The sequence below is a fragment of the Lissotriton helveticus genome, chromosome 6, assembly GCF_964261635.1.
Source record: "Lissotriton helveticus chromosome 6, aLisHel1.1, whole genome shotgun sequence".
In the NCBI taxonomy this organism is placed as follows: domain Eukaryota; kingdom Metazoa; phylum Chordata; class Amphibia; order Caudata; family Salamandridae; genus Lissotriton; species Lissotriton helveticus.
Window position 1 is genome coordinate 425852923 of NC_136067.1, and position 24367 is coordinate 425877289.

General features: G+C 51.4%; 1 protein-coding gene across 2 annotated transcripts in view; it reads right to left on the reverse strand.

Annotated features, from left to right (window-relative positions):
• Nucleotides 1–2316: 2316 nt before the first annotated feature.
• LOC144762635 (ribonuclease H1-like) overlaps nucleotides 2317–24367 on the reverse strand; it is a 575280-nt gene continuing 553229 nt past the window's right edge. For both annotated transcript variants that reach the window (XM_078647869.1, XM_078647870.1), the window contains exon 9: nucleotides 2317–2786. In XM_078647869.1, coding sequence (XP_078503995.1) covers nucleotides 2694–2786 — 93 coding nt within the window. In that variant the 3' untranslated portion in view covers nucleotides 2317–2693. The remainder of the gene's footprint in view (nucleotides 2787–24367) is intronic.

Below are 24367 nucleotides of genomic sequence, written 5' to 3' on the forward strand. Positions count from 1 at the left end.
CACACAGAGGATTCTCAGACGGACGGGCAGGTACTGGGCACCAGAGGGGACGAGCGACTAAGTTTCCTTCCAGTCGACACTCTTCCTGGATCTGAGTAAAGGGTTTGTAACAAGGGTAGGGTGGGAATTCCAGTACCCAACAGTTATTTTCCCTCTTTTTGTCCCCCTACTACCCCTGCAGATAACTCTCCCTCAATGCCGCTGTGAGCGCCAACGCGGCCCTTCACTTCCAATTCGGGGGTAGGTCTTCCATTCTTACTGCAGGACAACAAAATACGTAGCGTTTCCAAAATCATGCACTACAACTAACAGCGTTTCTACCTTATTTGCGAGACACGTGACGTCGCTGTAGTAGACCGTCGCGAATCAAACACTCCCTTCACCAATTTGGTGCCTCTAAACACCGACCTAGCAGCGACCGACCTGCATGTGAATTGTGCATTTAATTTGTTTGTACAGCATTACAGTCCCCGCTATAACTCCATATCAGTAGAGCCTGATGCATAGCTTTTGTCCATCACCAACACTGCATTGTCCAAGCCGCAAGATAGTTGTATCAGTGGTGTTCATGTTTGTACCCCGGCGCATTTGACAACGCAGCAAACTGATATTGACAACCCCCTGTATGACTCACCACACAGGTAGCTGCGCACTTTACACAAGGTTGTTTGCTCATTGGCAATAAGTCTACGTTGGCCAGCATTATAATGTGGAACACATTGGAATTTTATATGTTTGTATGTCTTTTTTCATATCACTAGATTGGGAAAAGGAACTTGAAGTACACGTTCCTACTAGCGCTGAAATGCATCAACACCTGATTATAGGTATTACAGGGGTCCTTTTTTGCCCCATATCACTTTCTTTTCTATAAAAATTCATTTCACCCTGTTTTGTTACTGACTAAGCTCCCTCCGATCCCTTATGGACCTTTACGATGCGCGAAACATGTTGACTCCATTCGTTTTCATACACCCTCACAGATACTGAGAGCAACTACATTGGTTTCCAAGAGGAGCTCACATCCATTGCATTTTCAACTATCATCCGGACCCCCGAATAAAACTAGGTTCTAGGTACCGGCTGGTAATTTTAACTCACTTATTCACTTACTGTCCTAGGCCCACACACCTGCATGCACAACTGCAGCGTCTCTTCAAAAGATCACCATTAAAAAGCCCCCTCGCGGGGCACAGCACCGCCACGAAGAGCAACGCCCGATTAAGCATGATACTCGCACGGGTGAGGGCACTATATTCAAAAAGAGGAATTCCCCCTCAATGTAGAACATCCCAACTTTACGGAGACAGACCACTCTAACACTTTTGTGCAAACCAGGATAGGTTGCCACACTTTCTTTAGGAACAGCTACCCCATAGTTTATACCAAGGACAATAATAGACCAAATGATCAAGCAAGATGGCTGAAAGCTCCAATAAATATAACCTACATTTAATTTTAGTAGATGCAAAAGGTCTTGGATAATGGCAGGCCTAAAAACAAAACATTATCCAATCCACAAGCTAAAACGAAGTTATTTTTCTTACCCATGGCTTAGTGCCTTAATCTCAACCATTTACACTTCTAGATTCGACAAAACCTCATCCAGTTTTTTTTAGCACATGTCCTAATTAAATCTAGACAAGTCGAAATAACCCTAGAGCAGCTCATCAGGAATTAGTCTTAGAAATTGGATGTTGACACATGTATGGAGTAATTGTAGAGCGTAAATCTATCCGAAAGGATGCAGAGCACTGTACGTGGTCAATGATAAAGTCGCAGTCAATGAGTGACTGGAGGAGTAGCAAAGGTTTCAAGAGGGTGGGGTTGAAATGTCTTATTTCTTCAGGCTCTACTTGTGTGCTACAAGATACAGGACTCCATTAAGATGGGGTCTAGGAGGCAGAGGAGCAGGGCGCTGCCACTATCAAAGATAAGATGGAGTACAAGAGTTAACCTGCCTTTTGAGGCAAGAAGTTGCACATGCTGGACATTACCAGGGGGCACTTCCAGCTGTGCTTGCACCAGAACCAGTAATTATTGGAGAGTCCCAAGGAACAAGAGAGTTGCTGAGTTAATACCTGTGCACATGGGTTAGGGGTTGAAAGACTGGAATATCTTACAGAAAGGTCCAATGTTGGGCAGGGAAAAAAACAGACCGGCTTTGAAAATGACTCGACCCTGTCACCAAGTGAGGACATTTGGCAAAATAAGTCAAAGAGGTGGGTTGCGTATACCAATAACATAGGTTCCAACTTGGCAATGGTCTTTTTGAGTAAAGTGCACCATTCAGTTTTGATTAGGAAGATCTAGAGCAACAGAGTAAACACCATTTGTTTATTTAATTGCACAATAGAAAAACTCAATAAGGATGCACAGTACAAGTTTCATTTATAAGCTAAACAGTTAAAAACACTCTTAAAGCGATTAAGTACCACAATGCCATACTGTTTACAAATGTGTACACACTGGGGATTTGTTTGGCGATTACATTACAATATACAAAAAGATTTGTTTTTATAAAGGCTAATGTTTACATTGCATAGACCTTTTGAACATTCAAAACAATCGAAATTGTAAACCTACAAAAAGGGACAGTTTATTATGCAAACCACCTTATTGTGAAAACAATGGTTTGATCATCAAACTAAAACCCAACAATACAACTGACATGCTGCACGACATGTACTACATTAGTATTTCTTTATTGGTTTCCTAGCTCCTTCTCTTGCTAGTTCATCAGCTGCTTCATTTCCGTTGTAACCAGCATGTCCAGGAACATGTTTCTGTTAAAACAAAGCCAGACACCTTTGAAAAGACAGTTTGATAAGTTTTCAATGCTCAGATACTACAAAAATCAAATGCAGTAGCTGTGTTTATCTTGTAGGATATTGTGCAATTGTGTTCATAACACCTCACCCATTAACAGCATCTACATTATTAACATTTCATATTGTAGAGGTGAACAGGCTTCAGAAAAGCCCTTTATTAGTTCTAGCTATAGCCAGCTCCATTAGTCCGCTAAATCTCATATCAGCACAACACAATATAACACAGGGCTTTTGGGTCACACCCTTCAGTTACTGACTTGCACCGATTGAAGCTCGCAAAGAAACCACACTTTTTGTTTTAAATAAAGGGGGGTTGGGGATGCTGGGGTGGTCTGATCGAGCCCCACCCAAGTGAAAAAACTAATGTTTTAAAAATAGATGCCCGGTGGGATCGGGTCTCTACCAGATAAAGCGCTACGTAACTCCTTCATCTGATAGCGACATTTGGCCACAGACTCCTTACTTTAGAATCAAATACCATAGTATACCAGTCCTGGAGGAGGGTCTGCGAGCTGAGACCGCTAAATGCCACCAACTACAAGAAAATCGGTCTAGAATCAGAAAAAAAGACCGGGCCTCCATAATGTAGGTGAACAATAACATACTTTATAAGTTAACAACCTGTGGAGGAACCTCAGATAAGTAAAGTCACATGACACAAAAGAAGCATGGGAATAAAAGTATCCATGTTCGCATAACTGTGGAGAAGTCAACCAACAAGATGAACAGAAAACTTCTCGCATTCTCATTGAGATCTGAACCCATGCATGCTTACCACAGTAACAAATGACAGACATAGAAGGCATGGGAAGAAAGATACCAATGATAGTAGGGCAACTTGCCACACAACTATAAAATAAAGCTATCGTAGCACAGATTTGAACGCATGTTCGATACATGAGACACGTAACAGCAGGTGAAATCACGGGGGAAAACCTGTGTGCCATATAGAGTCCTAACCAAGGCAGACATGCACTGAAACAGCAAGAGAGGTGCATCATCCATGGGTAAGGAGAACAAAAGCTCTATAAACAATAAAAAAAAAAGACTACATACATTAAACATGTGTAATCTTAGGCACACGTTCAGCGCAAGGCTTATCTTGGCGCTGAATAACAGATGTTTAAAGATTCCCAACTGAATGGTACTCAAGTTATGAACCTCAAAATTAAGAAAGGCTGAGTCGCTGAGATATGAACCTGTGAACATAAAGTTAAACACAGGCCTCTACAGTAGATGCATAGTCCACTAAGCCACCAGACCAGACAATAGCAACTATAGGCATGATCACAGAGGACCAGCTAACCGCCTCCCTCGCCCAGAGTCCACCCGCGGACCCAACCAAGCCCGCAGCCTCAGACAATGGATCGACTGCGCAAACACCCTCGCCCCGCTCACGCAGCCCCCCCAACACCCATAACAGCATGAGAGCCAGCTGGTTCACTGGAGACCTCCAGGCCTCCAAGCGAACCTGCCGAAAACTAGAAAAAACTGGCCCCGCGAAGGAACTCCAGAAAAATACAAAGCCCACGGGAACGCCACCCGCCGACACCACAAACTCATCAGATCCGCCAAAAGGACCGCCTTCAGAGATCACATAGATAACGCACACAACAGCAAAGAACTCTTCAGCATCATGAAGGAACTCTCCAACCCCAGCTCCAACACCAACGACATCCCACCGTCACAAGACCGGTGCGACTCACTAGCCACCTTCTTCCAGCGCAAAATAGCCGACATCCATGATAGCTTCGATGCCGCCACCACCCCAGCAACCGCCGACGCTCCCACGACCGCCGCCTGCTCGCCTGGACCAACATCAACGACACCATCAAGATCATGAACACCGTCCACTCCGGATCCCCGGAAGACCCTTGCCCACACCTCATCTTTAACAAAACCAGCAGCACCATCGCACCCCACCTCCGGAAAACCATCAACATCTCTTGAGACAGCGACCTTCCCGGAGAGCTGGAAGCTGGCAGAGATAAACGCCCTACTAAAGAAACCCAAGGCGGACCCCAAGGACCTCCAGAACTTCCGACCCATCACACTGCTCCCGTTCCCGGCGAAGGCCATCAAAAAGGCCATCAACAAACCATTGACCCGCTTCCTCGAAGAGAACATCCCAGTCTGGGTTTCGCAGCAACCACAGCACCGAAACTGCCCTTATCGCCACCATTAACATCAGGATCCTGCTCGACAATGGAGAAACCGCGGCCCTCATCCTCCCGGACCTGTCAGGCGCTTTTGACATGATCTGTCGCTGCACACTAAGAGCACGCCTCTAACACCAGAATCCAAGAGAAGGCCCTGGACTGGACCACCACCTTCCTCACCGGGAGAACCCAAAGCCTCCGCCTCCCCCCCTTCCGCTCCAAAGCCACAGAGATCTGCGGCGTGCCCCAAGGCTCATCCCAACGTTGTTCAATGTCTACACGTCGCCAGATAGCATGACCTAAACATCGCCTATGCCGACACCCAGCTGATCCTCTCGCTCAACAAGGACCCCCATAATCGCCAAAACAAAACCTCCACGAAGGATTGAAGGCCGTCGCCGACTGGATGAGGAACAGCCGACTGAAGCTGAACTCTGACAAGACTGAGGCACTCCTCTTCGGTTCCTCCCCCTCTGCCTGAGACGACTCCTGGTGGCTGACTGCACTAGGAGCACCCACCACACCCACCAACGAGACCTAGTCGTCCTCTACTCCACACTCTCCATGACAAAGCAGGTCAACGCAGTCTCCTCCTCCTGCTTCTACACCTTTTGCATGCTTTGCAGGATCTTCAAGTGGATCCCCACCGAACCTAGGCCCTCAACAGCAGTAGACTGGACTACGACAACGTTCTCTACACAGGAGCCCCGGCCAAACTCCTGAAACGACTCCAACAAAAAGTAGACGCGGAGGCATATGCCTAGTCCCTTCATGGCCACCTGTAGGAATACCTTCAGTAATAAGAAAATTTACATCAGTAGAGGAAATTACCTTTGGAAAGAAGAAATCTTAGTAATAACACAAAGCATTATAACTCCTCCAAGTATTAAGTACCTTTCAATAGGAGAAGGAGTCGAGTCGACAGACACGTCTCCCTCAAGACAAATAATAGCATGACAATCCCAAGAGAAGAAACAATCATGACCATGGGACATGTGCAAACCAACCATGTCAACAGGAAGGGGTGAAAGACACATTCAAACAGCAATTGCTATAGGACAAACCTGAGGAGCGAAACAGTGTTTTAAGGCTCACAAGATGATTCTTCAAAGAAGTGTTTGTAGTCACCAGGTAGGGGACTCCTTACGGTGAAAGTGTGCATGGGCATCGACTCCATCCCCAGATAGTTTTTGCCATAAAGGGTGATGATGGATTTAGTAAAGTAAAGTCCACATTTGTAAAGCGCACAATCACCCGTAAGGGTCTCTAGGCGCTGGGGGCCGTCGGAAAGATTAAGCGAGCTATTGTCCAGAGTCACATGGTGCTGGGCTAACCTGCCGCCGGAGCCGGGGATCGAACCGTGGTCGCCAGATTCCAGCGTCAGTCGCCCTGGCCGCGGCGCCACACCTTCTAGTAAGAAGCGAAAGATGTCCATGTGTGTTGTATCTAAGTAAGATAATACTGCAGCAGATAACGGTTCCGGGGAGGCGAATGGGTGCATAGGAATCTACAGCTCTACATGCCAAGAACAGATGCATACTGGGTAAGTGGCATTTTCCATTCGAGGCATATGAGCTTTAGATCATATGTGTTAGCATAGACTATATAGCAATTATCTTCCCAGCGGTGGTTGATCTGTATCTGTTGCAGTAGTTTGAAAAAGTGTTCTTAAGACAGCCTGGCCCACACTAGCTTGTTGTTTTGCATGCACATCTACAAAGTAGTGTTTTGTTGTGACTGTGTGAGGTGTAAACCAAGTTGCAGCCTTACAGATGTCATCTAAGGGTATATTCCCCAAGAATGCCATAGAAGCCCCTAGTTTGCGTGTGGAATGCGTTCTAGGGGGAATAGTGAAAGTGCGTTTGACTTTAATGCTTCATATTTGTATGCATTTAACTATCCATTGTGCAATACCAGTTTGTGAAATTGGATTGCCTTTATGCGGTGGTGAAAAACCAACAATGAGTTGTTTGGTTTTCCTGAAATATTTAATTCTTTCAATGTAATAAAGTACTGCTCTTTTGACATCTAGTATGTCAAGAGCACATTCTGCCACGGAGTCTTGTTGTGGGAAAACACTGGTAGTTTAGACTGATTAAGGTGGAAGGCAGAGAACTTTCAGTAAAAATGTGGGATTGGTCCTAAGAACCACTTTGTTGTGATGAATTTAAAAAAATGGTTCTAGTATGGTTAGTGCCTGGAGCTCACCAACTCTTCTAAGAGATGTGATGGCTGTAAGGAAGGCTACCTTCCAAGAGAGGAACTGTAGTTCACATTTGTGCATAGGCTCAAACGGTGGGCCCATAAATCTTGTAAGGACAATATTAAGGTTCCAAACTGGAGAGGGTGGAACTCTAGGGGGAATGATTCTTTTGAGTCCTTCCATAAATGCTTTGATAGTGTGCTCTCTAAACAAAGACTAGTGTTGTCTATTTTGAAGAAAAGCAGCTACTGCAGCGAGAAATAATCGTATAGATGTGTATGCTAAGTTACAGCGTTGTAGGTCTAAGAGATAGCAAATTATGTTTTGAATGGAAGCATCTAATGGATTGATTTGTTTGTACAGTAAATGACAAATAGATTCCACTTTGCTACGTACCATGCCCTTGTGGTAGGACGTCTAGCTTCTTTAATGATGTTCATGCAGTATGGTGGGAGATCAAGGTAGCCAAACTATGATTTCAGGTGCCAGATCGCAAGGTTGAGTGGGATCTGCAGGTCTTATCTCTCCATGGTTCCGAGTAAGAACCTTGAGTGAGAAGTGTAGTTTTTGATGCGGAACTACAGATGGCTGCAAAATGGTTGTGAACTAAGTTTGTCGAGCACATGTGGGAGCAACTAGGATCATTGAGAGTGAATGCTGCTGAAGCTTCCGAACCACTAATGGAATGAGCGGGAGAGGCCCAAAAGCGTAAGCAAATGCCCCTGACCAGTTTATCCATAGCGCATTGCCTTTGGACAATGGGTGTGGATACCTGGACACCTGGAAGTTTAGGCATTTTGCGTTGTGGTGTGTGGCAAACAGATCTATTTGTGGGTAGCCCCACATTTGAAGGAATGGGAGAACTTGAGGATGTAATTCCCATTCGTGGATCTGTTGTCCTTGACGACAGAGCAGATCTGCAATCTGATGGACTACTCCTGGAAGGTGTTCGGCAAGAAGATACGTTTGAAGGTATAGCACATCTCCATATGCTTTGAGCTAGTCGCGAGAGCAGTAGGGAATGTGTCACTCCCGGTTTTTGTATATAGTACACTGCTGTCATGTCGTTATAGATTAGGACAGCTTTGCGTACTGGGTGGACTTGAAAGGCTTTTAATGCTAGAAAAAGTGGCAGTAGTTCTAGATGGCTTATGTGGAACTGTTTTTGTTGTAGAGTCCACATATCCTGACTGGTATAATTTTGAAGATGAGCTCCCCAGCCGGCGAGTGATGGTCTGCTGTTTGCCCTATTTGTGGAACCAGGTCGAGTGACGGGCCACCTTCTGGAAAGGTTTTGTGTGTTCCACCAGTGCAGAGAGCGATTGGTGCGGTCGTCTAACACATCTGTTAACAGGCCTTGAGCCTGGTTCCACCGACATGCTAAACATTCTTGCAGAGGACGCATTTGGAGTTTTGCATAAGGGACGATTATAATGCAAGAGGCCATCATACCGATTAACTGCATGAACAGTCGAGCTGGTAGTGAGTGTGGAGGTTGAAATTGTGATATTAGTGCCAGCATGTTGTGTATCCCGACTGGGTTGGGGTACGCTAGAGCTTTGGAAGAGTCTATTGTAGCTCCTAGACATATTTGTGTGTTGGACGGTTGGAGGTGGGACTTGATGAGGTTTACAGTGAATCTCGAAGAAATTAAAACATTGTGTGTGTGTTGAACAAAGCTGTGTTGTGATTAAGCCTTCATGAGCCAATCGTCCAAATAAGAAATCATGTGAGTTTGTTGTCTTCTTAAGTGAGCTGCAACTACTGCTAGACACTTGGTGAAAACTCTGGGTGCTGTGGTTATCCCGAACAGAAGGACTTTGAACTGGTAGTGTTGGCCGTTCACCACAAACCTGAGATATTTCTGTGAACGGGAATGTGGAAGCAGGCATCCTTTAAATCCAAAGTGGAAAGAAAGTCACCTTGCTAAAGCAATAGGAGCACCTGTTGGAGGGTGACCATGTGGAAACGAACTGATTGAATGTAGAGGTTGAGTTGTCTGAGGTCCAATATTGGCCTGAGAGCCGTCCTTTTTTGGAATCAGAAGAGAGTAAACCCCTATCCCCTGTTTTTATAACTGCGAGAAGGAGTAGTTTCCGTCCGGTAACTCCAGTTCTGTAGTAGGGGTATCTCTGTTAGTCATAATCTAGTGAATAGTCCCTCCCATGTGCGTGGACCCGGGCAATCAAAAATAATCTCTTAAATTGTCAAAAAATGCAGAACTGCAAAGACACAAGAGAGAATTTTAAGACAAATAATGCAGCCTATATTCACAGGCTACACTGTCCAGTACTTCAACTAGAAATTCCACCGAAAGAACCACACAAACAGCACTGCCTGCCCAGTTTCTTCCACAGAAAAACTTGCCTCTACCAGTAAAAGCCTCTGGAATGATAGAGAAGAAGGCATGGACAGACATGCCCCATAGGCTGCCATTATGTGGCTTAAATAGGATACTGTGCCTTTAAGAGAACTTTTCAGAACTTCCAGTATCCCAGAATGCACAGCAGGTCCCACTTACTTTCAGTTCTTTTTAAAGGCGTAACACGCCAGACCTGTAGCATTCCTTACATGAATATCTCTCTCCCCACCGGGGAGGAGGGCGGGCGCTTATGACTATAACAGATACCCCTACAACAGAACTGGAGTTACAGGACAAACTACTCCTTCTGTAGTAGGGGATCTCTGTGTATAGTCATAATCTAGTGAATAGAATGGCAAGCCCATCCCCACACCAAAGCGGCGGTGGAGAACGAGAAATAACACCACTATTGTGCGAACAAATTTCGCAGCGAAGCGTGCCCAACCTTAGCGTCTGCCCTGGCATCAGTGTCCAGACAGTAATGCTTAGCAAAGCGGTCTTGGCAGCTTTGCCCCTGGTGGAATGAGCCTTAGGTTTACCCCCTACGGTCTTATTCGCTTTTTGGTAACACAGCTGTATGCAGGACACAATCCATCTAGAGATGGACTGCTTAGAGGTCGCAAGACTCGTCCTGACGATCCATAATTGATAAACAATTGGTCTGACCTACGAATATCTTTGGTTTTATCCAGATAAAATTTCAACACCCTCCGAACATCCAGGGAATGTAAAGACCTTTAAGCTGGAGATGAAGGATTCTGAAAAAACATAGGCAAAGGTATTGTCTGGTTGACGTGAAAATCAGAAATAACCTTGGGAAGAAATTTAGGGTGAGTACGCATCACAACCTTAGCAGCATGAAATACATAAGGTTCTTGACAACACAACGCCTGAATTTCACTCACCCTGCGGGCCGATGTAATGGCCACGAGGAACGTCGCCTTCCAGGACAGGTGCTGCAACGAAGCCTTATGAATAGGTTCAAAAGGCTCCTTCATCAACCTGGACAGCACCACATTCAATTCCCATGAAGGCGAAGCAAGCCTGACAGGAGGGAATACTTTCTTCAAGCCTTCTAGAAAATCTTTGATCACAGGGATCTGGAAGAAGGAAGTCTGTGAAGGGCATTTCCTGTAGGCAGTCAGTGCAGCGAGATGAACCTTAATGGAATGAACATTAAGGCCAGACTGCGCCAAATGTAGAAGGTAAGGAAGGATGACAACTTCCTTGCACGTCGTCGTGTCAGTTCTTGGACTTGCACCAGATACAGAACCTCTTCCACTTGTAAGCATAGGAAGTCTGAGTGGAAGGTCGCTTAGACTCCTTCAGTATGTCCATGCAATCTTCAGGCAGACTCAAATGGCCATATTGCACTCTCTCAGGAGCCATGCAGCCAAACTCAAAGACGAGGTTGGGGTGCAACATCTGTCCCCTGAACTTCGTGAGAAAGTCCAGCCTGCACGGCAGTCGTATGTGAGGAAGGAGAGACCGGTGAAGCAGGTCCGTGAACCACCACTGTCTGGGCCATTCCGGGGCAATAAGCATCATCCGCGCCCTGGACCGGGCCAGCTTGAGGAGTACTGCCGGAATCAGGGGAATGGGTGGAAAAGCGTACAGAAAGCTGTTCGACCAGTTGATCCATAGCGCATTCCCCAGCGTCCCCCGCTGGTAGTACCTGGAGGCTAAGTCTCGGCATTTGCTGGTTTCGGCAGTGGCGAACAGATCTACGTCTGGAGTCCCCCACCTTGCGAAGACTTCTCCAAGTACTTCGTCGTTTAAGACCCATTTGTGGTTTTCCCTGGAGCAGTCTGCTCAGTGCGTCCGCCTGAACAGTCTGCACACCTGGCAGATGGGTAGCCGTTATCGTCAGTCCTCGGGCCAGAAGCCAACGCCAGATCGCCTGCGCCAGAGTGCGTGATCTCGAACCCCCCTGCTTGTTGAGGTAATACATCGTGGTCGTATTGTCCGTCTGTACTAGCAGAGAGCTGGTCTGAAAGAACGGATGAAAGGCCTTCAGCGCCAAATGAACAGCTCTGAGTTCCAGGAAATTGATGTGATACGTGGCCTCCATCGGGGACCACGTTCCTTGAATCTGTAAGTCTCCGGAGTGTGCTCCCCAACCTTGGAGAGAAGCATCCATCACAGCTGGTTAAGGCAGTGGCGAACAGATCTACGTCTGGAGTCCCCCACCTTGCGAAGACTTCTCCTAGTACTTAGTCGTTTAAGACCCATTTGTGGTTTTCCTGGAGCAGTCTGCTCAGTGCGTCCGCCTGAACAGTCTGCACACCTGGCAGATGGGTAGCCGTTATCGTCAGTCCTCGGGCCAGAAGCCAACGCCAGATCGCCTGCGCCTCCTGCGACAGAGTGCGTGATCTCGAACCCCCCTGCTTGTTGAGGTAATACATCGTGGTCGTATTGTCCGTCTGTACAAGCAGAGAGCTGGTCTGAAAGAACGGATGAAAGGCCTTCAGCGCCAAATGAACAGCTCGGAGTCCCAGGAAATTGATGTGATACGTGGCCTCCATCGGGGACCACGTTCCTTGAATCTGTAAGTCTCCGGAGTGTGCTCCCCAACCTTGGAGAGAAGCATCCATCACAACAGTCTGAGTGGGAATGTCCTTGTGGAAGGGGACCCCTCTGAGGAGATTCTCCGCTGAACACCACCACTTCAGAGACTGAAGTGCATGCAGAGACAGTCGTATCTTGTCCTCCCAAGATCCTTTCCTCTGATCCCACTGGTCCTCCAAGCACTCTTGCAATGGTCTCATGTGCAGACGTGCCTGTGGCGTTAGGAAGATACAAGAGGCCATCGATCCCAGTAGAGAAGACACCGTCCTCACTGTTGTAAATGGAGAGGTCAAAAGAGCCTGAGCCTTCCGAAGGAGTGATAATCGTCGCTCCTCCAAAGGAGACACGCTTGCTCACAGCATATTGATGGAGGTTCCCAAGTACTATATGCACTGGACCGGAGTCGGAACAGACTTGGACATGTTGATGTGCAACCCCAGCTTGTTCAAGAGAACGCACGTCTTCTGGAAGTGTGCTTGAGCTTCAGAGAAGGAGGCCTTGATCAACCAATCGTCCAGGTACGGGTAGACGAACACCTTGTTCTTTCTCAGGTGTGCTGCTACCACCGCCATGCACTTCGAAAATGTTCTCGGCGCAGACTTCAGTCCGAATGGCAGTACTGTGTATTGATGAACAAGTTACTTACCTTCGGTAACGATATATCTGTAAGAAACAGTAGTTAGTATTAGATTCCTTACCTTAGAATATCCCCAGGCGTCAGTCTGGATCCGGAAACTTTTGCGTAGCAGTACCCCTGCGCGTCGGTAGGCATCGTCTGCAGGCGTCCCCTGCGGCTCCGCGTCGTCGGCGTCGTGCGCCGTGATGACGTCGCTGGAGTATATAGACGCCGCCTCCGCGCGCTGACGTCAGTTCTTTGCACACAGCTTTTCCGCGCCAGAACACGCAGAGCCATGTGAGAACCAACACTGGTGCCATGTGAAACTAGGGCCCTGAAAGGGATGTCCTTAACCCTAGGTATCAGTTCGCAGAACGGGGAGGATGGGTGGGGCGGTAAGGAATCTAATACTAACTACTGTTTCTTACAGATATATTGTTACCGAAGGTAAGTAACTTGTTCATCTGAAAGAAACAGGTTAGTATTAGATTCCTTACCTTAGAATAGATACCCCAGCAATACCAACCCCGGTGGTGGGTCTGCAAACCAATACAACCTACACCAGAAAATCCTGGAGGACCGAACGGCCAAAGAAGCCATCCCTCCGGACTTGACTGTCCAGGCAGTAGTGCCTCGCAAAGGTGTGCAGCGAGGCCCACGTAGCTGCCTGGCAAATGTCCTGCAAAGGGACTCCCCGGCCCAGAGCAGTAGTAGCCGCCGTGGCCCGAGTGGAATGGGCTCTCAGCCCGACAGGAGGTTCCTTCCGAGCCAAAGAGTAGCACGCTTTGAAGCACAGGACGACCCACCGGGAGATGGTTCGTTTCTGTACCGCCCGTCCCTTCTTCTCACCCACGTAGCCAACAAACAGTTGGTCATCCACCCGGAACTGGCGTGTGCGATCCATGTAAAATGAAAGCGCACGTTTTGGGTCCAGACGATGGAACCGCTCCTCATCTTTTGAAGGATGCGGAGGCGGGAAGAAGGAGGGTAAGGTGATGGACTGCCCGATGTGAAAAGCAGAAACTACTTTGGGCAGGAAAGAAGGTCTAGTTCTCAGAACCACCTTGTCTGGATGAATGGACATGAAAGGAGGTTTGACAGAAAGAGCCTGGAGCTCACTCACTCTCCTGGCAGAGGTGATGGCAACCAGGAAGGCCGTCTTTAAAGTGAGGAGACGGAGAGGACAGGAATGAAGCGGCTCAAAGGGAGCGCACATCAAGAAAGTCAGAACCAGGTTCAAGTCCCACTGAGGCATCACGAACGGAACAGGTGGATACATGTGCGTGATGCCCTTCAAGAATCTCGTTACAATAGGGGACTCGAACAAAGATGGCTGATCAGGTAGCCTTAAGAAGGCGGAAAGGGCAGAAAGGTAGCCCTTGATAGTGCCCAGAGCAGAGCCCTGCTGGGCAAGAGAGAGAAGGAAGAGGAGAACCTCGGAGAGAGGGGCAGAAAGGGGATCCACAGCCTTTGCTGTGCACCATGCCACAAATCTGTTCCACCGGCAGGCGTATACCGACTTCGTGGAGGGACGCCTGGCTGCCAGAATCACATCACAGACTTCAGGAGGCAAGTCAAATGGCCTCAACTGTCGCCGCTCAATCTCCAAGCATGGAAGTGGAGACTGGACAGGTTCGGGTGGAGGACCGTCCCCTGCTGCTGCGACAGAAGGTCCTCCTGAAGGGGCAGGCGGATCGAGGGACCGACTGACATGCTGAGTAGCTCGGGATACCAGTACCTTCGAGCCCAGTCCGGAGCCACAAGGATAACTTGGGCCCGGTCGCGCCTGATCTTCTTCAGCACTCTGGGCAGAAGTGGTATAGGCGGAAAGGCGTACAACAGACCGCAACTCCACTCGCGCCGAAAGGCGTCGCCGAGCGAGTGCAGTCTTGGAAACTCCAACGCGCAGAACTGATGACATTGCGCGTTCTCTTCTGTGGCGAATAGATCTAACCAAGGCTCTCCCCAATGCAGAAAGAGACCTTTCGCCACGTCCGAGTTCAGACGCCATTCGTGATCCACCGAGCACCGACGGCTGAGTTCGTCCGCCCTGGCGTTCAGAGAACCTGCCAGGTGTTGAACCGTCAGAGTCACGCCCTGACGTTCCAGCCATTGCCAGAGGCGCAGAGCCTCCTGGCAAAGGGTCCACGACCCCACTCCGCCCTGCTTGTTGCAGTACCACATGGCGGTGGTGTTGTCCGTGAACACCTGCACTACACTCCCGTTGACAAAGGGGAGGAATGCCTTCAGTGCTAGGCGAATCGCCCGCAGCTCCAACATGTTGATATGGAGCCGGGACTCCGCCGGAGACCAGATGCCTCTGATCTCCGCCTCTCCCAAGTGGCCTCCCCAGCCCTGGAGGGACGCGTCCGTCACAACTACGTGCTCCGGTTGGGGAAGGGAGAGGGATCTGCCTCTGACCCAATCGCGGTCCGTAAGCCACCACTGCAACTGTCTCGCAGTGCCCTCCGAGATCAGGACATGGTCGGATAGGTTGCCTTGATGCTGGGCCCACTGAAACTTCAGGTCCCACTGCAGAGCCCGCATCCGCCACCGGGCGTGATGCACCAGAAGGATGCAGGAAGCCATCAGCCCCAGCAGCCGCAGCGTCAACCTGACCGAAACCCGGGATAACGGCTGAAAGATGGGAATCAAAGCCTGTAGATCCTGGACCCGCCGTTCCGGAGGATAAACCCGAAACTGCGCCGAGTCAAGAACCGCTCCGATGAAAAGGAGCTTTTGAGAGGGACACAGGTGTGATTTCGGCACATTGATGGAAAACCCCAGCTCGTGCAGGAGGTCTGCCGTCATCTGAAGGTGGTTGTGAGAAGTTGGCCTGATATATAATGTTCACTATTCTAGTGAGCACTTTGTATCAGTCCAAACAACCCTTATTGATGATTGGTTGTAAGTCAACCTTATAGACCAGCTATCCTAGTAGCATGGATACGAGCAGTCTAAGGCTAAGACTCTAGAGGGCGTGTTAAGCCAGCTGTTTTACCATCACATTACCCCTTGAACACCCAGTAAAAGGACACCACACAAGTTGTTATGAAAATAAACAGTGTATTTATTTATAACAAGACTACCCTGGCTCTTTATGAGACAGGGAGCTAAGCACACAACAAAACTCTTATAAAAATACTTAAGTTAGCACAGTATATACAAATGCCCGAGGGGCACGGGAAACCATATACTCAAAAAGTGGAATGCGAAACTACTAGCAGGTAAGTACAGTACTAATAGGCTTTGGAATCGCTAGGACTTGACTATAGAATCGTTAGATTACTTCTAGGAGGCCCAGGGGACTCGGGTGCAGAGTGTGCACTCTCACGCGGGATGCGGGACAAAGTCTATGATAGCTAGTAAAGTTAAAGTTAGTGTTCACGGGCGAACCCGACCTGGTAGGAAGAAAACAACAGTGGATCCTGACCCTTGGATAGTGAGGCTATGCTGGGGCACCGAAATGCCGAAGTTACCTAGCCATGGGGCTGCAGCTGCATATGTCTCAAAAGACGTCGGGAATCCTCGTAGACGAACCAGGAGCCTGGAAGAAAGATGCTGGCAGGCGACCAGTGAAGAGAGTTCGAAGTGATCCAAGCCTGGATCTCGAAGATGGATGACACCTGAAAGCAGAGGGGACCAAGTTCGTGACTACTAGCCAGTAATCAGGGGCACCAGGAGGGCACCGGAGGGTAGTCACCTCGACTAGGTGAGTGGGCGACGCTGTGCTCTGCAGATCTCACGGACCAGGAGGCGTTGTCGGTGACCAGGATGGAGGGGCGAGCTGTCCCACGATGGATGAAGCTGTCGGCGTCGAAGGACCCAGGATTGGGCAACAAAGCCTTGGCTAATTCAAGCCCACGCGGTGGACTCAAAATGGCGTCTTGAGTGGACCAGGAGGGTCCGGGGTGCTCCTCTTCTGGAAGGGAGCAAGAACCAGTCTGGAGCAACCAGACCAGCAGCAGTGATGTCGTCGGGCGTCGTTCAGAAGGCCACAAGCCAGCGGGCTAGTAGCCAAACAACGCGGTGAGCAGCAAAAAGCAGAAGGGCCCCACGCCGATCGTGGAGATGCTGGGGGGCTGATCTTCGGTGCTGGAGCTGTTCAGGGTCGGGGCTTCTCGGACCCCAAAGCACTCGCCAGTAGATTACCCGGCGGGCTTGCTGTGAAGAAGTCGTGCAGTCTTGGCAATAGTCGGTCCCTTGAGGTCTCGTCGCACTCACGGTTCTCAGCTTGGCTGTAGAGGTGAGTAGAGGTCGGAGGTGCCAGGGAAGCCGGGTCTTGTCGAGCTGGACAGTCGGATTCCGGAGGAAGGACTTGCAGCAGACCGCAGTGTTCTTAAGGTGGTGCCTGCGGATGCAGGGTGACTACTCCTTAGTCACAAGGGAGAATCTTGAAGAAGAAATCTTGATGTCCTTTCGTAGAAAGTCGTGTCTTGATTCCAAAGATGATCTAATTTGGAAGGGGGCCAGTTCCTACCTTTATCTGGGAAAAGGGGGCTGGCATGCGACTAAGTCCTGCCCTATGGGTGGGACCAGGAGGGGGGTGGTTACACCCCTCTCCTTTGGCGGGCTTTCCCCAGGCCAGGGGCTGGAGTGCCCCTGGAACTGGTTTCAGCCGGCCTATGCACAGTGAGCACCGGGGTGCCACTTGCAGTCACCTTCCTCTGTAGCCCTGCCTACCTGGAATACACAAAACCCTGTCTGGGACGGTGCTGGCACCGCCCCTGGCAGGAAACCCTTTGTCCTTGCCTCCTGCTATGGGAGGACTCCCAGCAGCAGGAGGGCAGACTTGTGTCTCGGTGGCAGCATCCATTTTGTGGATGCTAAGGCTCTGTCTGACTTTAACCGGGGTTACAGGTTACATACATGTCGTGTCCCTCTAGAAGGGTGGAATGCTAACCCCGTCGCCAGAATTGGCGAGGGGTTAGTATTCCAATTCGTATGACACCTTACTCGACATGTTTTGATAAAGCGATACCAGAGTTGGCATATAACCGCGAGGATTATAATGCACTTAAGAGTATATGGTATGCGATATCATGGAAACGGCTAAGGGATGGATCCCGAAAGCCGCAGACATGCTCAGCTCATGCCAGAGCACCATCCCACACGATTCCAAGCACTCTGCCTTCAGGATTGTTAAGGCCTGCCATAGGAGTGACTGATAGGAGATCTGTGTGTCCATTTTAGGGTTAGATATAGGTATACTATATCTAAAGCAAAGGGTGATTACACCACCTTGCCCCAGCTGTCGTGCAGCCAGTTGTGTCAGTTTAGTTAGTCAGCCCAGGGGTGGCACAATACATGCTTCAGCCCCTGGGAGACTTCTGGGTGCACCTCAGCCCTGGGTACAGGGACTTAGAGAGGGCCCAGTGCCAATTCAGTACCTGAGTACAATTTGGATAGAGAGAACAGCTAGGCTGTGGGTCTGATTAGCAGGCCCACAGCCAGGGAAAGTCGTAAACCAGTGCAGCAAAAAGCAAAAATCTGGGTGATCATAGGATTGCAGACCCTACTCTCCTACAGTGGTGGACGACTGTTTGGGGCGAGCCCGCCTTCAACAACCAGTCGTCGAGGTAGGGGAAGACTGAAACCCCTAACCGGCGCAGATGAGCTGCGACCACCGCCATCACTTTCGTGAACACCCGTGGGGCGCTGGTAAGGCCGAAAGGGAGCACGATAAACTGAAAGTGCTCGTGGCCTACCGTGAACCGCAGGTAACGCCGGTGGGCCGGCAGGACGGGGATGTGAAAATACGCATCCTGCAAGTCCAACGCCACCATCCAGTCTTGCGGGTCTAGAGCAGCCAAGACCTGAGCCAAAGTCAACATTTTGAACTTCTCCTTCCGGAGGAAGCCGTTGACGTTCCGTAGATCCAAGATAGGACGCAGGCCCCCCTTGTCCTTCTTGGGTACCAGAAAGTAGTGGGAATAGCAACCACACCCTACTTCTGGCCCAGGAACGCGCTCGATGGCCCCCTTGGCCAAGAGGGCCGTAACTTCCTCCTGCAGAAGTGTCAAGTGGTCCCCCGACACACGGTGGTTCTGCGGTGGCATGGCTGGAGGAGTGGTCTCGAAGGGGAGGGAGTAGCCCCTTCGGACGAGCTGCAGCACCCACCTGTCCGATGTGATAGTGCGCCAGCGGGAGTGGTGATGGCGAACCCTGCCACCCACTGGCGTCACATGGGCCTGAAAGCTCGGACTAGGAGGATTTGGAGGCTGCTGCGGGGGGAGGTGTGGTCTGACCTCGCCGCTGTCCCCGACCGCCTCCACGGCGGAATCCACGGCCGCCACCGCGTTGAGAAGTGGTCTGGGGTGCGTGGCTGGCAGCACGTGTGGGACCGCCCCTTCCTTGGCCACGAAAGGAGCGAAACGAACCCGTTTGCTGGCGCTGGGTCGAGAGACCCAAGGACTTGGCCGTGACCCTGGAGTCCTTGAAGCGCTCAAGCGCGTTGTCCGCTTTGTCGCCAAACAGGCGACTGCCATCGAACGGCATGTCCATCAAAGCATTTTGGACATCCGGTGAGAAGTTGGCGGATCTCAGCCAGGCGTGGCGACGAATCGCCACCGTCGTGGACATCGCTCTGCCCAGCGAGTCGGTCGTATCAAGACCACACCTGATGGAATACCTCGCCGCGTCCCGGCCTTCAACCATAGCCTGGCCGAGCTTGTCCCGTACCTCCTGCGGGCATTGCGGCAGACACTCTGCGACCGTATCCCACAGAGAGTGGGTGTAGCGGCCCAAGAGGCATGCGGTATTGCAAGACCGCAGTCTCGCACTCAGGGACGAGAAGACCTTCTTGCCAAACTGGTCGTACCTCTTTGATTCCCGGTCGGGAGGGGCCGACGGGAATGCGGATTGGGATGTTGAGGCCTGGATCACCAGACTCTCAGGGGTGGGATGGGTGGACAGGAACTTAGGGTCGTCCGAACACGGACGGTGGCGCCTGGCAACGTTCTCAACAGGCGAACCTGAAGCGGGCCTGGACCACTGCCCAAAAGAACGTCCGTCAAGGCTTCATTGAACGACAGCAGAGGCTCCTGTGGGCATGACTGCGGTTTGAAGACCTCGGTGAGGATGTTAGGCTTCACTTTTGCAACGGGGAGCTCAAGGCGCAAGAATAAGCAGCCCCAGCCTCCGACGCCACAGTGGGAGGCGAGACAAAACCAGGGTTAGGAGAGTCGTCCAGACCACTGGCATCACCCAAGTCACCTGTCCAGTCCACGTCGTACTGACACTCGCGTGACAGAGGGTCCTTAGACCCCTCCCAACCCTCTCCATAATCTTCATCACCATATTCGGATTCAACGATGTAGACCGGCTCCTCGGGGTCAATGGGCCCCATCGGCGCCGGACTCGGCGTCGGACGACGCCGGTCCGACTCCGCGTCCGGAGTCGGAGAGGGAATGGGGGTGGCGCCGGCCGGAGCCGGCGTCGGAGGCACGGCGCCACGCGGAGGCGGCGCCACGGGTTGCCCCGATGGAATTGGCGCCGGAGAGGCCGGTTGACCAGCCGGCGTCGACCCTGAAGGGCCCAGCGGCGCCGGGGCCGGAGCACCCGACTGTGTCAGGGCAGGAGCACCCGAACCGCTCGGGCCCCCGGACGGGACCACCGGGCCCGCAGGCGCCGTAGGCCCCGTCGGAGGAGACAGCGCCCTCATGGCCATGAGGAGTTCCTCAATCTCCTCGCGCGACGCGCCTTGCCCAGGGACCGACGGGTATGGAGCAGGCAGCGTCGGCGACCCAAACCCCCGGCCGCATCGCGCGAGCGTCGGGGGGAGTCGGGGGTGCGATGACGACGCCCCGACTTCTTGTGTCGCTTACCTGATGAACCGGAGGAATGGTGACGACTCCCGGAGCGCTCGTGGCGGCTCCTCGACCGTTCTCTCGACCTCCGGCCGGACCGGGACCGCTTCCGGCGCGGGGCCGACAGCCGGAACTCGAGCAGCTTGCGGGACCGCTCCCGTCTAGCCTTACCCGTCAAGGCCCGGCAGTCGACGCAGGACTCCACGTCGTGGTCGGCGCCCAGGCACCGGAGGCAGAGTCGATGGTGGTCGGTGACCGACATCAGGCGGTCGCACCCGTCACAATTTTTAAAACCGGGCATCCTACCGGCACCTAAAGAGTTAGAGTAATCAAAAAACTTTGGTCAAAGACCGGAGTACTGCTCTTCGGATCTGCGCTAACTGGCGCGGAAAAAAGAAGAACTGACGTCAGCGCGCGGAGGCGGCGTCTATATACTCCAGCGACGTCATCACGGCGCACGACGACGCGGAGCCGCAGGGGACGCCTGCAGACGACGCCTACCGACGTGCAGGGGTACTGCTACGCAAAAGTTTCCGGATCCAGACTGACGCCTAGGGATATTCTAAGGTAAGGAATCTAATACTAACCAGTTTCTTTCAGATAATGATTGGCGCAGACTTGGAATCGCAGGAACTTCCTGTGTTTGTGTGCAATGGGCACATGGAAGTACGCATCTTGTAGGTCTATAGCACAAAGCCAGTCTCCCCGTTGCAACTGAGGATAAATCTGACGCAAAGACAGCATGCAAAACTTTTCTCTGCGAATCCACTTGTTTGCCTGTCGCAAGTCCAGAAATGGCCTGAACTCGTTCTTGTCCTTCTTGCGAACCAGGAAGAACCGGGAGTACAGACCTCTTCCTCTTTTGAGACCGAGGTACGTCTTCTATCGCCCTTTTCCTTAACAGGATATCGGCCTCCGCTTGGAGCTCGCGCAGCTGAAACTGCGAGCTGACCGGTGGAATTGCTGGAGGCGGACTGGTGAAGCAAAGACTAACCATTGCAAACAATATTCAGCACCTACTTGCCTAGAGTAATTTTTCTCCACTCTCCCAGAAAAAATTGAACGCGTCCCCTCACTGGAGTTGGTAACGGATGTAGGGGAAGTAAGCGCCCAGGACCTAGACCTGGCCAGGCCTTTAGTCGCTGTTGCAGACTGTTGGCCGCCTCTGCCTCTCTGGCGCTTCTGGAACGGTCTTCGGAACTGCTGCTGCTGCGGTCCCGAAGCCTGGCCACGCCCTCTGCCCTGTCCACCGAACCGTCTCTGGAACGGGCGGTACGATTTCTTGTTATCCTTGGGCTTTTCCAGACCCACAGCCGTGAGCGTTCCGGCCTCCGCCTTCATGCGGGCCATTTCGTCATCCGCATGTTTCCCAAACAGGGTTTCGCCAGAGAATGGTAGATTGGCAACCCTTTGTTGTGCGTCAGGTTTTAGCGACCTGAGGCGGAGCCAGGCGTGTCTTCGCTGGTTAATCCCATGGCAGAAGCCATGCGCCGCCAGTATGGAAGAATCGGCTGCAGCACTAATTCGCCACCAACATCCCCTCATTCAACACCTCCTGGAAATCTTCTCTTGTCACGAGGCAGGTGTTCCACAAACTGCTGGAGGGATTCCCAGAGGGCTCGGTCATACCGTCCCAACAAGGCCGTGGCACTCGCAGCCTTCATGGAAGTCACCGACGTCCCACAAACCTTCCTCCCAGCCGAATCCAGCCATCTAGATTCCTTATCTGGTGGGACTGTGGATGACGGAGTGGTGGCATGCTGTTTACGAGCCGCCGTCACTATCACAGAGTCTGGAGGGGGTTCCACCCTTAGAAAAGCAGTCGGGAGCGCGGTATTTTTTCTGCAGTCTCGAGGGGGCTGCCTTAGTCACCGCCGGGGTGAGGTAAAGGTCCATGGCCGGCTCCTCCAGGCCCGGTACCAGTGATAATAATGGCCGAGACCGATGTTTCTGGTGAAGCGTCTCGAATATCACAGATGTCTTGGGTGTGGGCACAGTCAACGAGATGCCCAATTTTGCTGCACCTCTTAAAAGGACATCATGAAAGGGCACCAGATTGTCAACCGGTGACACCCTTGTCTCCGGTGACTCCGACAAAGTTGGAGAATAGTCCCCGAGGACATCGTCTGGGAACGAGACCTGCGGCGTCGTCTCGACTGTGTGGACGACCTGTTGCGCGATCATTCCCTCCACCTGGAGCGAGAGCGCGATCTCCCAGTTCGTGGACGCTCCGCAGGCCTCTGTGGAGGCGTCTTCCTTGGCCTATCCTGGGGTAGTGGTTTTGGAGTCCCCTTAGGCTGTGTAGGGAGCGGAGGCAGTGACACCGACCTTGGTGGAGGAACAGGAGGTATCTCCGACCGAGGAGCAGGCCCACGTGGCAGAAGCGGTGGTTGCCCCGAGGGAGGAAGTGGTGGAAGAGGAGGATTGATGGGAGGATCCTCTCTAGGTAAAGGAGGCGGGGGCGTCTTAGGCCGAGGTGGTGTATAAACCACCGAGTACACAGAGTCCGGTGACTTCTTTGGGGGAGGAGACTGCGAATCAGCCCCTCCAGTAGGTGATCGCCATCTCCGGCGTCCTAACCCTAAAATGGACACATATATTCCTATCAGTCACTCCTATGGCATGCCTTATCAATCCTGAAGGCAGAGTGCTTGGAATTATGTGAGATGGTGCTCTGGCATGAGCTGAGCCCGTTTGCAGCTTGCGGAACCAAGTCCTTATAGCTGTTCCATGATAACGCTATACCATATACTCTTATGTGCATTATAATCCTCGCGGTTAAATGCTAACTCTGGTATAACATTATCAAAACATGTCGAGTAAGGTGTCATACGATTTGGAATACTATCCCCTCGCCAATTCTGGCAACGGGTGTAGCATTCCACCCTTCCAGAGGGACACGACATGTATGTAACTGAGAACCCCGGTTAAAGTTAACTCGAGCCTTGGCATCACAAAATGGATGCTGCCACCACAGACACAAGTCTGATCTCCTGCTGCTGGGAGTCCTTCCAGCGAGGGCGGCTTGGACAAAGGGTTTCCTGCCTTGGGAGGTGCTAGCACCACTCCAGACAGGGTTTTGTGTATTGGGTAGGGTAGGCTTGAAAGGAATGAGACATGGCTGGGGCACACAAGGTGCCCTGTGCATACACTGGTTCAAACCAGTTGCTGGGGCACTCCAGCCCCAGCTCTGGCGGGAAACCGGACAAAGGATAGGGGGTGTAGCCACCCCACTTCCTGGTCCCACCCAGGGGAGGGACCTAGTCAGTAGTGCGGCCCCCTTTAGGAGAATAAAGGTAGGAGCTGGTCCCATTCCAGATTAGATTATCCTGAACTATTCAAGAAGAAGAAACTCTGGCCTTCGACGTTCTGCTCCACAGAAGACTGAAGAATCTCCCTTGTGGACAAGGAGTGTCCACCCTGCACAAGCAGGCACCACCAAGCGTTCAGCGGCTTACCTTTGTCTTCTTCCCTCGAGGATCCAGACTTCAGAGCCCGACGAGACCCGGATTCCAGACCTCTCCGACCTCAACTCACATCTGCAGCAAAGCTGAGACCCGTGGGTGCGACGAGACACGTGGGACCGGCCATCTTGGAAGAAACTGCACTTCGCTTCCAGCACGACTACAGAGGTAAACACGACCAAGTGCTTTGGGGACTGAGAAGCCCCAACCCCGAGCAGCCCCTGCACCGAAGCTCAGCCCTCCAGCATCCACGAGATCTGCGTGGGGCCCTTCTGCTTTGTTGCTGCTAGACGCGTTGTCTGGTCACTTGCCGGCTGGCTAGCGACCTCCCAGACGACGATCCTGTGAATTTCCAC